Source organism: Oncorhynchus kisutch, linkage group LG11 (assembly GCF_002021735.2).
Source record: "Oncorhynchus kisutch isolate 150728-3 linkage group LG11, Okis_V2, whole genome shotgun sequence".
Taxonomy (NCBI): Eukaryota; Metazoa; Chordata; class Actinopteri; order Salmoniformes; family Salmonidae; genus Oncorhynchus; species Oncorhynchus kisutch.
This window is the reverse complement of record NC_034184.2, coordinates 59805506-59819064: the sequence shown is the minus strand read 5'-3', so window position 1 is coordinate 59819064 and position 13559 is coordinate 59805506. Positions and strand designations below refer to the sequence as shown.

The window sequence follows — 13559 nt, the reverse complement described above, 5'->3', positions numbered from 1 at the left end:
CCCCCTCCATGTCTTCTCTGTGTGTGTGTTGTGTGTGTTTGTTTGTTACAGTAAGTACAGTGTGTTCTGTACAATGCATAAGCTGACCAGTCTTTGAGTAAAGAGAACCACTGACTATATCATGAAGGCCACAGTGGTGAGAGCAGACTCACTGGTGGTTCGAGTTTGTGTTTGTGACCGTGTGTTTGGGGTTTGTGATCCTGTATTTTGGGTTTGTGATCCTGTATTTTGGGTTTGTGACCCTGTGATTGAGGTTTGTAACCCTGTGATTGAGGTTTGTGACTGTATTTGTGACTAGGGGCCTTTGCTCAGGAAACTCCAAGTAATTACCAAGTTTCACATACTCTCAATGAAGGATTCTGGTGATAAACTGAATGGATTCGTCTTTAAAGTAAGGCCATCTTTCAATGACTGCATTATTGATCTGTTCCTACCCTTGTTGAATATGGATCTGTAAGGTGTATACCCGAATGAGAGAAATCTGCTTCAGATGTCACAAATTGAAAGAGATTTAATTTAATTTGGACTTCGAACTAAACCAGAATGTTACCACACACACACACACACACACACACACACACACACACACACACACACACACACACACACACACACACACACACACACACACACACACACACACACACACACACACACACACACACACACACACACTATCTGACAGACCTCTACATTGGATCAGTTTCCCCGAGCACTGTGGAACAGAGTGTGAACGCAACATTAGTCTTGAGCTAATTAATCTCCCCCAGCTCTCGCGTGAATGTAATTAACGCTTTGGATGGGTGCAGATTGGTGTTATTATTTATGGCCCATTTTTCTCGCCTCTTTCTTCCGCTCGGCCTGTGGCACACACTTTTATTACGACAGACCCGACCATGTTACAAGGCTATTGGGAGTACTTTGTTCCACTTTAATATTTTTTATATGGTCTGCATAAACGAATGTCACTCTTGACACATGCTGTATGTTGTCCATGACAGTATTCTGTTCCTACCCTGTTTGAATATAAATCTGTCGTGCATGTTCCTGAGTGAACTAGGTTGCATTAGGTTAAGTCCCAAATGGCAACCTATTTCCTATGTTGTGCACTGCTTTTGACCAGGGTCCGGAAGGGGGCCTTGATGACTTTGTGCTGTGGATTTCTGTGCTGTGGAGTTCTGCATTTTGCCGTGACCCCCTGGATAATGTGATACAGTATGTATTGGACACAATGTCGATTCCGGAAGTTTCTTTGCGTTCTATTTGCAGTCTCACCCCGTAGCTCAGCAGATGCTTGTAATGCGGAGACTTCATCTCGAAAGATGGGACTAATTGTTGACAAAACAACCATGTCTGCAGCAATCGTGTGGGCATGACATAGTCAGACAGGATGACAGGATGTGCCAAGCGGTGACTGTCATAGAGATGATTTGCATTCAGGTTGAGAGTGTTTTATCCCTTGTCTATCCTACTTTAACAGCACAGGGATCACTTCAGCCAGTGTGTGTGTGCCGTTGTGCTTTTATGTGCGTGTGGGTTTCGTAGATTTCAAAAGAAGAACAGGTAGCCAGCCCACCACTCTACACTCTGGGTGTTTGGTAGACCCAACTGCTGTCTTGCAGGCGTTGGGTCACTTAGTTGGGTTGTTTTCTCTTAAAATAAAGATGGCTTTTTGATGCTGGGTGCTAGGTTATTGGTGGTGGGTTATTGGGATATGCCCCAGTGGGTCAGACCAGATGACTGGAAGCATAGTTTAGTAGGGGTGTGGCTTTCAGATAGTTATTTTTTGCCACCCATTAGAGTAAATGTCATTCCTCTTCATCTCTTCTCTTGTATCGTTATCACATGTTAAGGTTGAACATTGACATTTTTGAACATTCAATGACTCTTACATAATTGTATAAATTCCCTAAAAGCCTATGTAAATCCTGTTGTTGGGATACAAGAAGGCGGTATACCTTATTATAATATGTAATATATAATCTTAATATTATAGAGGGATGTGTAAAAAGAAATAAGGACAACTTGAATTTGCTGTACATAAACGTGCTGTATGGAATTACATTTACTCTCATGGGTGGCCAATAAGATCTATCTGAAAGCCACACCCCCAGTAAGCCACGCCTCCTGAAAATAACCTAAGGATTACAGAAAAAAAAGACAGAGCTGCGAGGTCAACCCAGCATGAGAGTAGAAAATACCCAACTGATGGTTAAATTAACCCATGTTTGGGTAATCCCAACAACCCAACTTGTTATTCATGCAACCCAACTGGCTGTGTCAAAATAACCAAGCGTGTGTCCTGTCCAATATTTCCCCAGTGCTGGGTTACCAAATAACCCAAACAGGGTTGTTTTTAACCCAGCATTTCTTAGAGTGTAAATGATGACTGTAGCGTGGTCACCAGGAATGCATCCCAAAAGGCACCCTAGTCCCTATATAGTCCACTACTATTTCCTATTCCTTATGGGCCCTGGTCAAACGTAGTTCACTAAATAGGGGATAAGGTATCATTTGGGACTTCGTGAGAATGCATCTCTTTTCAGTGTCTCAGCAGCACTGAACAGGTGCTGTTTGTCCCCGGAGGACTACTAATCTGTCCATGTCAGCTCTATGGGGTAAAAACAAGTCTATGTTTTAGGGTAGAAAAGAGTCAAGGGACATGTTGGAACAGGTAGAGAACACAGCACGCGTTCTTCTGTATAATTACGATGTCTGAAGGGAGTGTGCATGGCTCCCATGTCTGGCCCAACTGTGTTATTGTTAATGTTCCTCTTTTGTCTCCACACTTTTGTGGAACAGACAAATCGTAGGTGTCTACAGCACAAAACAATTATCCTCTCAGAACTAAACTAAGACTAAAATGAACTATAATCAACAGTGAAAGCTCCAATCACTTTCTGCACAAAAAGATGAGTTCTAACTGATTAAATGAATTGAGAGTTGATTGTGAAGAGTGTTATCAGAGAGAGTGCAGAGGACGTCTGTGAAGGAGTGGTGACAGTTCCTGTCCCTCATATTTGATGTGAGATCAGGCCTAGAGAGGGACAGCCATCTTCACTAAAACTCTAGTAACTCATCGGTCAGATCTTCCCTTTGCCTTGACTTATCTGTCCACAGCCTCTGTTTAGATTGAACATGGCTGCTAAATATCCTCCTGGAAGGTTTTTCTATGAATGAGTCCCATATTGCACCCTATTTCCTATATAGGGCACTACATATTAAGGTAATAAGGTGCTATTTTGGACGCACACTATGTTTTCCCTCAGTTTTCTTCTCTCGTTGTTTCCCTCTCTCTGTGTATGTGCATCCATGCCACTGCCCTTGCAGTTGGGTGACCCTGTACGTCCTCACGTGAGAGGTTCTGCTCTGACTTGTGTGAGAGCATCAGGTCTCCTTTGTCTGTCTGCCAGCCCATCTGGCCAATGTCAAACATACCCTGTGGGAATATCTGGGACAAGGAGAGTTCAAGTTCTCTTTTGACAGAGCGAAGGCCATTTTCACAGTTTGCCTCTGTCATTGATTGACAGAAAATATGAGTAGTGTACATTTTTCCTTCCCCCTCATCCCACCTCACTCTTTAAAAAAAAGAAGAAAACCTCCAAATAGTTACCCAGTGATTTTATCTTCTATATAATGATGTAGCTTTATCTAGTATTCGTTTGATTTCTACCCAGCAGAAGCGGAGTTTCTGTACTATATGCCGCCCTGTTATTTCTGATGTGTTTTATGGATTTTTTCCCCCTGTAGTATAGTGTTGATCTTGTGAATCCATATTGTGGACGAGCGACAGTAGACCGACCAATGTGGAGAGTTAGACTTCAGAACCCAAACTCATAGAGGAATATTTCCAACCCTTCTGTCACTCTCTTCTCCCTCATCACTTATCCCCTCTCAGTTAGACAGAAAAGCTTGGTCATCCTTATCTTTTTTGGGGGGCATTTTCTCCATCTTTCTCTCTCGCCCTCGTTCCCCTCTCTCTCACTCCCTCATCGAGGGACAACCTCACTGTTTTTTGTCTTCTTCGAGAGATCAATTAAGATGAATAAATCAAGTAGGTTTTGAAAACTCAAGCATGTGAACCAGCTCCACTCACCCGCTCACCCGTTGTGCTCCGAAACATTAAAGAGGAACAAAGGGGGGGAGAGAAAGGTAGGGGAATGTCGTTTGCAGTGCCATTTACTTTTTACATCCTCATCTTTTCTGACTTTTCTGGCTCAAGGCTGAAGTTATTTGCTGACCTTTCCAAGGCTCCCAGCTGTGTCTGTGGATGATGACAGAGTACTCCTGCCAACACCACTCACTGAATGATCACTAATGAGGGGAACCCGCCGGCACGATTGCAGAAATAATTGTCATTTTACTCCCATTGAATGGGATTCATACTAATTGAAGCCTCCTTATTTCACATTGTGTACATCCAATTACGTGGGATTTCTCTAAGTGTTCCCCTTCTGTTGTTTTATTCAGCCTCACGTCATAAAGGAGGCTACATGTCCAGCGTTTGTGTGCATACCCGAGGGCCCCAGTTGGTCCCAGGGAGATATCTTCATGTGCTTAGGGACGAGGTGTACTGGATGTACCTAAAACTCAGTGAAGTTTCATTTTGACTTCATTTCGACCAGGAAGATAGCTGTGGGGGATTCCAGGGGGAGACTCCCTTGGGTTTTCTGACCTCAATGGGACTTCCTGGTAACCTGGTCAAGCAGATTGACTGCTGCGTTCACAAGATCAGGCTGGTTTCACGAGGCTAACTTCCTGGTGAAATAAAGTCAAAATGATACGTCACTGAGGTACATCCACTACATCCCCAGAAGGTTATTTATGACCTCAGTGTCTTATATGATCTCTATGGCTTTTGATCATTATTTATACATGTCAACTCCAGAACAACCACTTGACCCCTCACTCTCTCGGCCCTGCCTCATTAAGGTGGCTATACAGTGGCTTGTGAAAGTATTCACCTCCCTTGGCATTTTTCCTATTTTGTGGCCTTACAACTTGGAATTAAAATGAATTTCTGGGGGGGTTTGTATAATTTGACTTACACAACCTGCCGACCATTTTGAAGATGCAATTAGTTTTTTTTGTGAAACAAACAAGAAATAAGACAAAAAAACAGAAAACTTGAGCATGCATAACTATTCAACCCCCAAAGCCAATACTTTGTAGAGCAACTTTTGCAAAATTTACAGCTGCAAGTCTCTTGGGGTATGTCTCTTTAAGCTTGGCACATCTAGCCACTGGGATGTTTGCCCATTCTTCAAGACAAAACTGCTCCAGCTCCTTCAAGTTGGATAGGCTCCGCTGGTGTACAGCAATCTTTAAGTCATACCACAGATTCTCAATTGGATTGAGGTCTGGACTTTGACTAGGCCATTCCAAGACATTTATATGTTTGCCCTTAAACCACTCAACTGTTGCGTTAGCGGTATGCTTAGGGTCATGGTCCTGCTGGAACGTGAACCCCCGTCCCAGTCTAAAATCTCTGAAAGACTAAAACAGATTTCCTTCAAGAATTTCCCTGTATTTAGCACCATCCATAATTCCTTCTATTCTGACCAGTTTGCCCGTCTCTGCCGATGAAAACATCCCCACAGCATGATGCTGGTTTGCACCAGACATAGTATTTTCCTTGAAGGCCAAAAAGCTCCATTTTCGTCTCATCTGACCAGAGCACCTTCTTCCATATGTTTGGGGAGTCTCCCACATGCCTTTTGGCGAACACCAAACGTGGTTGCATATTTTTTTCTTTAACCTCTAGCGTCGAGCAATCCCGTATCCGGGAGCGTAATCATAGCCTCAAGCTCATTACCATAACGCAACGTTTCCTATTCATGAAAATCGCAAATGAAATGAAATAAATATATTGAAACATAAGCTTAGCCTTTTGTTAACAACACTGTCATCTCAGATTTTCAAAATATGCTTTAACCAAAGCTACACAAGCATTTGTGTAAGAGTATTGATAGCCTAGCATAGCATTAAGCCTAGCATTCAGCAGGCAACATTTTCACAAAAACAAGAAAAGCATTCAAATAAAATCATTTACCTTTGAAGAACTTCGGATGTTTTCAATGACGAGACTCAGTTAGATAGCAAATGTTCATTTTTTCCCAAAATATTATTTGTGTAAGAGAAATAGCTCCGTTTTGTTCATCACGTTTGGCTAAGAAAAAAAAATGAAAATGCAGTCGACACAACGCCAAACTTTTTTTCCAAATTAGCTCCATAATATCGACAGAAACATGGCAAACGTTGTTTAGAATCAATCCTCAAGGTGTTTTTCACAATTCTATTTGATGAAAAATCATTCCTGGCAGTCGGTTTCTCATCAAAGGCAAACGGAAAAATACTGCAGCTGGAGATTACGCAATAATTGCGACGGAGGACACCAAGCGACCACCTGGTAAATGTAGTCTCTTATGGTCAATCTTCCAATGATATGCCTACAAATACGTCACAATGCTGCAGACACCTTGGGGAAAACGTGGAAAAGGTAAGCTGACTCCTAGCTCCTCCATAGCCCTATAAGGAGTCATTGCCATGAGGTGGTTTCAAAAAATGCGGCACTTCCTGATTGTATTTTTATCTGGGGTTTTTCTGTAACATCAGTTCTTTGGCACTCACAGACAATATCTTTGCAGTTTTGGAAACGTCAGAGTGTTTTCTTTCCAAAGCTGTCAATTAATGCATAGTCGAGCATCTTTTCGTGACAAAATATCTTGTTTAAAACGGGAACGTTTTTCATCCAAAAATTAAAAGAGCGCCCCCTATATTGAAGAAGTTAAGCAATGGCTTTTTTTCTGGCCACTCTTCCATAAAGCCCAGCTCTGTGGAGTGTACGGTTTAAAGTGGTCTTATGGACAGAGTATCTGTCCATTGGACCACTTAATTTTTTTATAACCACACCCTGATCTGTACTTCTCCACAACTTTGTTCCTGACCTGTTTGGAGAGCTCCTTGCTCTTCATGGTGCCGCTTGCTTGGTAGTGCCCCTTGCTTAGTGGGGTTGCAGACTCTGGGGCCTTTCAGAACAGGTGTATATATACTGAGAGCTTGTGACAGATCATGTGACACTTAGATTGCACACAGGTGGACTTTATTTAAGTAATTGTGACATATGCATGCACCACTTTGCCGTTTAAAAAAAAATTGTATACTTTTTTGAAACCAGTAATTTTTTCATTTCCCTTCACCAGTTTTTACTATTTTGTGTATGTCCCTTCCATGAAATCCAAATAAAAATCTATTTAAATTACAGGTTGTAATGCAACAAAATAGGAAAAATGCCAATTGGGAAGAATACTTTTGCAAGGCACTGTATGTCCAGGGTTTCTGTGCATACCTGAGGGCCCCAGTTTATCTCCATGTGCTTGGCAAGGGCTCCTGCTACATTGATGGAGCTGCTTTCAAGGTGGAAAAGAGTGCTCTGACACCCTCAAAATGAGACAGTCAGAGCCAAAAAGAGTCCCTCCAACATGTACGGGGACCAAACAATTGATTCCCATTCAAAATCCTATTTTCCCTAACCCCTAGTCCTAAACTTAGCCCTAACTCCTAACCCTAATTGTAACCCTACACTTAACCCCAAAGCCTATCATTTCCCTTGTGGGCGCAGCACACGCACACAAACACACACGCACACACACACACACACACACACACACACACACACACACACACACACACACACACACACACACACACACACACACACACACACACACACACACACACACACACACCATTCCTCTCTCCTGTATGGGCGAACCCTTTTACGGAAGTGTCCTGTCAGTGCCATTGAGTCAGGTAGACAACCAGAGAAAGGGAAAAACCAGCGGGACCCTAATACACAGGAAGAGAATGAAAAGAAGGGTTGCACCAAGATTTCATGATCTCCTAAATGTCCTTCAAAGCGTTAGGTGAAGCCGAATTACAGTTCTCCTGGCGTTTGTGGATTAGTCGTGTTGACAGGCGTGAGTCGGGCGAACAGAGTCAGTCTTGAGAGTCACAGCAAAGGTTTGCATGGCATTCAGGGGGAGTAAAAGAGGAACAGAGGGGGAAGAGTTTCTCTCACACAGAGCTGAAGGACCTCACACATCCATGTAGAAGCCTCGTCCTACTACGAACTTATTTGGGGTGTTCCTCAGGGGTCTGTACTTTCCCCTCTAAAATGACTAACACAGACCATGGAGTCTCTCCTTGACATTGAGCGAGTTCACTGACCCTGAACCAGTTGGGAGAAGTATAAACCATTACAGAGAGAGTGATCAACAGACACCAGTGCAGGTGTTTTTTATTCCCAGTGACTCAGAGAAAGATATTTCATGAAAAGCACAGCACATGTTAAGGGTCTCTATTTTCCAGTCATGGTGTGTTCCGAATGATTCTCTTTTGCCAACTTTCCACCATATGTATTGAAGTTTCTAACAAAGATCCTTTGGAGGGTGAAAGACAATGTATGTGTTCCTGGAATGTTTTCTGTAGGTTCCCCTTGGATTGAAATATACAGTGTTTTTTGACAGGGCATCTTGCAGGCATACATTTTCTCGGTGTGGGGGAATATGCGTGCTTGGCTACACGGGCAGTGTTAGACACCTAAGAACAACAGCATTGATATCTGAATAGTAATTAGCAGCATGCTACATACTCCAAACAGACATAGCTGCCTAGACTTCTTAATGAGAAGAGCTCACTGGGGGTTGGTGGTGAGAGGGGCCTCAAGGATTCTGTTTGGGAGTCTGTCTGCGTCAGTCAACTTTGTTATGTTTTAGCCTTGTGATCAGCATCCAAATGTGTTTAATTAAAGAACTTCTGGAAATATTCGTCCAAACTTTATTGATAGACTTTTAGAATGACCTTTGGTTTAAAAGGATAAAGATTAGCTGTTGCAGAGAAAGTGTGGTCTATTGATAGAGAGTATGGTTTCATACGTGTGGTCTAGTGATTCACATTATTTAGCAGACACGCTAATCCAGAGTGATTTACAGGAGCAATTTGGATTAAGTGCCTTGCTCAAGGACACATGGACAGTTTGTCAGCTTGGTGATTCAAACCAGCAACCTTTTTGTTAATGCGCCCAACACTCTTTACCCACTAGGCTACCTGCCGCCACTGATTAAAGGCATTGTCTGTGATGTCAATATATACAGTTTATTTAAGTCAGTAGTACATTAAGAGTACAGCACATTGGACTCCGTGAAGTGTCATCAGCATTAACTTTAGAATTATTGCAGTTCTTCCTGCAAGTGTGTGTGTGTGTGTGTGTGTGTGTGTGTGTGTGTGTGTGTGTGTGTGTGTGTGTGTGTGTGTGTGTGTGTGTGTGTGTGTGTGTGTGTGTGTGTGAGTGAGAGTTAGTTAGTTAGTTAGTCTCCCTGGTCTTATCCGTGCAGCAGCTGGTCTCTGAGCTGTTTACTTTGCGGATGCTCATTACAGAGTGAAACTGTCAGCCTCCACTTTGGGAGCATTAGCATGTTAAGCCTCTCCACTCCACTCTCACCTCCCTAGTCATGCTCTCATGGTGAACACTTCTGGTCTATCTGGGGCCCAGAGAGAGAGAGCGGAGGACGGAGGGGAGGGAGGATGAGGCGAGAGAGAGTGGGGGGGAGCCGTTTGTAGTTTGTTTTTACAACTAACCTCATTAGTATAGCTGGAATGACATTAACGGTCAGGCAGGCAGGCTTTCAAATAATGTCAGTTTGTGTATGAGTCTGGGGGAAAAAATGTAAGTGGGAAAGTGATTAAAAGGATAAACCTGTGCCAGGCAGGCTCTAGGACACACTGACTGAAGTGATGATCTGCCTGGTGTCACGAGTGTGTGTTTTTGCATGCATTTGTGTATACCTGAGACCTGATCCGGATAATGTCACGGATCTGGGTTGGATCTGATATGATTGTCACGGGTCTCGAGTACAGTATGTGTAATTTTAACTGACTTGTCCCTAAGGGCTAGTGCATTTCTGTGCGCGACTCCTGCAGTAGAGAAAGAGAGAGAAAAATGGTATAATAATAGGCTACAACAACCAAGAGCCAACAGGTAGGCAGGCTGCTACTTCATTTTCTGAATGGAGATGTTATTTGTAACTGTAAGATCAGAAAGTGCATGCACTGCAGCCTCAGTTAGTCTAGGTAGCTAACATTAGCTAGCTTAACTAGGTTCTTGTCCCGGTTTGATGCAGACAAGCAGTCCAAGACAGGTACTACGGAATCATATTTGATGATAAATGACCTAGCCATGGCAGCTATTAGACTATTAGGCTTGCTTGCTGTCTCTCCTCTCTCTCTCTCCTCCCTGCTCCCCATGTCACTTGCTCACAGTATGGTCCCTCCCTCCTCCCTGCTCCCCATGTCACTCGCTCACAGTATGGTCCCTCCCTCCTTCCTGCTCCCCATGTCACTCGCTCACAGTATGGTCCCTCCCTCCTCCCTGCTCCCCATGTCACTCGCTCACAGTATGGTCCCTCCCTCCTCCCTGCTCCCCATGTCACTCGCTCACAGTATGGTCCCTCCCTCCTCCCTGCTCCCCATGTCACTCGCTCACAGTATGATCCCTCCCTCCTCCCTGCTCCCCATGTCACTTGCTCACAGTATGGTTCCTCCCTCCTCCCTCCGTCACTTGCTCACAGTATGGTCCCTCCCTCCTCCCTCCTCCCCATGTCACTTGCTCACAGTATGGTCCCTCCCTCCTCCCCATGTCACTTGCTCACAGTATGGTTCCTCCCCTGCCTGCTTGAGCAGAACCGCTCTCCCTCTTCTCACACTGTATCAGCTCCGGTTAATAAAGTAGCTAAAAAACATATTTTTCCCCTCAGGTTGGATCGGACCGGGTCTGGATCCGAACAGGTTTATACAGAACGGGTCTAGTTGTCCTCGGGTCCGTTCGGAACGGGTCTCTATATTATTTGTATTTATTTATTTATTTATTTATTTATGCATATTGGGTCTAGGTGGGAAAGCCCCAGGTCCATTTTAGGACGGGTCCAACTATTTGGGTCCGTGAGGCGTGTTTGTATGTGTGTGTGTGTGTGTGTGTGTGTGTGTGTGTGTGTGTCTGTGTCTGTGTCTGTGTCTGTGTCCTGTCCTCACTGTGACCTGATCAGAGTTTATCCTGGTCAGCTCACATGGCCAGAAAAAACTCTTGGCCCTAGGTAGGATAGGTGTGACTATGGGCCGCTGGTATGTCTTAAATTTGCTGGGTCACTGCCTCAATGCTATTCTGCATGTGTTTCATCCAAAGTAGTATAATTTCTCCCTAAAGCAATGAAGAATAGTCCACTGAGACAGTGATTTATGAGAGTGGCAGAAGATTAATGACCAGACCAGAGTTTTGGCTCTATCACTGGACCACTGCTTTTTTGACCATAAAAATATTATTGTTCTATGTAATTATGCTGCTAGGATCCACTGATGTACAATATAGCCCATTTCTCATGTCAGTTTAACTACTTAAAATGGTCAGTAGTTGAGAATGTCTTGGCTTACAAATTATATTGAGGAGAGAACAGAATTATTGAGCTAATAAAGGAGTTATATTGTGATCACCTTTTACATTTTTGAGGAAAGGAAAATACTGGTATGATAAATGACTCATGACTTTTAAATGGATATATTTCTAAATCATAACATGTTTACATTATTGCTTTATTTCTCTTAGAATAAAGTGTACCTATGTCACTGCAACTAAAAACAGCCTATTCCTCCTATACTGTACCGCTTTTACTCATGTCCCCTCTTCCTCTTTATCTGTGTTCCCCAGGGGTCTCCTACTCCTACCTGCAGGGGCAGCCGCTGGCTGAGGAGGACGTGGCAGTGGATGTGAAGTTGTACAGTCACCGGTGGAGGAGGTGGCTGTCCCCAGAACAACCACGTAACATGGACAATAACAGGGCCAGCCAGGACCAGGATCAGCAGGACCAAGACCAGATTCAAGACCAGCCTGAGGGGAACTTCCCAGGCCTGCTCTCAGCAGAGGACAGCCAGGACACTGACAACAGCTCCCAGATAGAGGTACAGTTACACCAACAGTGTTTCCCCTACCATTACTCAGCAGGATACAAAGGAGGGATCCACTTCTTACCTCTGTTGCCCACTGTAAAAAAAAAAAGGGGAAAAAAAGTGGTTTAATATTTGCAGTGGTGAAAAAAGTACTCAATTGTCATACTTGAGTAAAAGTACAGATACCTTAATAGAAAATAACTCAAGTAAAAGTGAAAGACACCCAGTGAAATATTACATACTTGGGTATCAAAAGTAAATGGAATTGCTAAAATTAGGTATCAAATGTAAAAGGATAAACCATTTCAAATTCCTTATATTAAGCAAACCAGGCGGAACATTTTTTTTATACACTCAGACATCCTTTACAAACAAAGCATTTGTGTTTAGTGAGCCCGTCAGATCAGAGGCAGTAGGGATGACCAGGGATGTTCTCTGTTTAGTGAGCCCGTCAGATCAGAGGCAGTAGGGATGACCAGGGATGTTCTCTGTTTAGTGAGCCCGTCAGATCAGAGGCAGTAGGGATGACCAGGGATGTTCTCTTAAAGTGTGTGAATTGGACCATTTTCTAGTCCTGCTAAGCATTCAAAATGTAACGAATACTTTTGGGTGTCAGGGAAAATTTATAAAAAGTTAAAGTACATAATTTTCTTTAGGAGTGTAATGAAGAGTACAGATACCCCCAAAAAACTACTTAAGTAGTACTTTAAAGTATTTTAAATTAAGTACTTTACACCACTGGATATTTGTAGCACCAAACCTGTTTACCATGAACTAGTGCGTGTTGGTAATTTTTTTCTGGGTAAGACCTATTATTGGATTCCTGGATTCCTGTCATTGTTGTTGAGCTCCTCATACTTTCCTTTGTTTGCTGAAGAGCGGAGGCTTACCAGAACTCTGTTACTTCAGGGGGCTTGGTGTTCCGCCAAGGAGAAACTATTTAGGGGAAACACTTGGACCCACAGAGTGAACACCCCAGATAACCCTCTGAGACAGGGTTATGTCTGGATTTACCTGTGAGGTCTCTATTAGAATATGAACAGAGCCTAAACTGCATTAGTTCCTCGATCCTCTTTAATCTACAACTACAGTAATCCAACAAATATTCCTGGGCAACTCTCTGAGGAGAAAAAGCAGACAACCCGAGAACAGAGTGATTAGATGATAATGAAAAACAGGACGAGGGGACCTTTTGGCGGATGAATACTTAATATCAAATTAAAGCTCAGCACACCCCTAGGTAGTCATTCATCATAACCTGCTGTGTGTGGACTGAGGGTGAGTCACCTTAAAGTACCCCAGAAAGAGACCAGAACAACAGGTTATTAAAACCTCTCTGGGATATGTGGGACGGTAGCGTCCCACTTGGCCAAAAGCCAGAGAAAATGCAGAGCTCCAAATTCAAATAAATTCCTATAAAAATCAAACTTTCATGAAATCACACATGTAAAATACCAAATTAAAGCTACACGTGTTCTGAATCCAGCCAACATGTCAGATTTCAAAAGGCTTTTCAGGGGAAGCAACCGATGCTATTATCTGAGGATAGCACCTCCATAAAC

The 13559-nt window shown here is 43.2% G+C and overlaps 1 protein-coding gene across 1 annotated transcript in view; it reads left to right on the top strand.

Annotated features, from left to right (window-relative positions):
- The window catches only part of LOC109899497 (plexin domain-containing protein 2), a 177307-nt gene that overhangs the window by 62983 nt on the left and 100765 nt on the right, over positions 1 to 13559 (top strand). The window contains exon 2 of the mRNA XM_020494793.2: positions 11759 to 12009. Within this exon, the coding sequence (XP_020350382.2) occupies positions 11759 to 12009 (251 nt within the window). The remainder of the gene's footprint in view (positions 1 to 11758; positions 12010 to 13559) is intronic.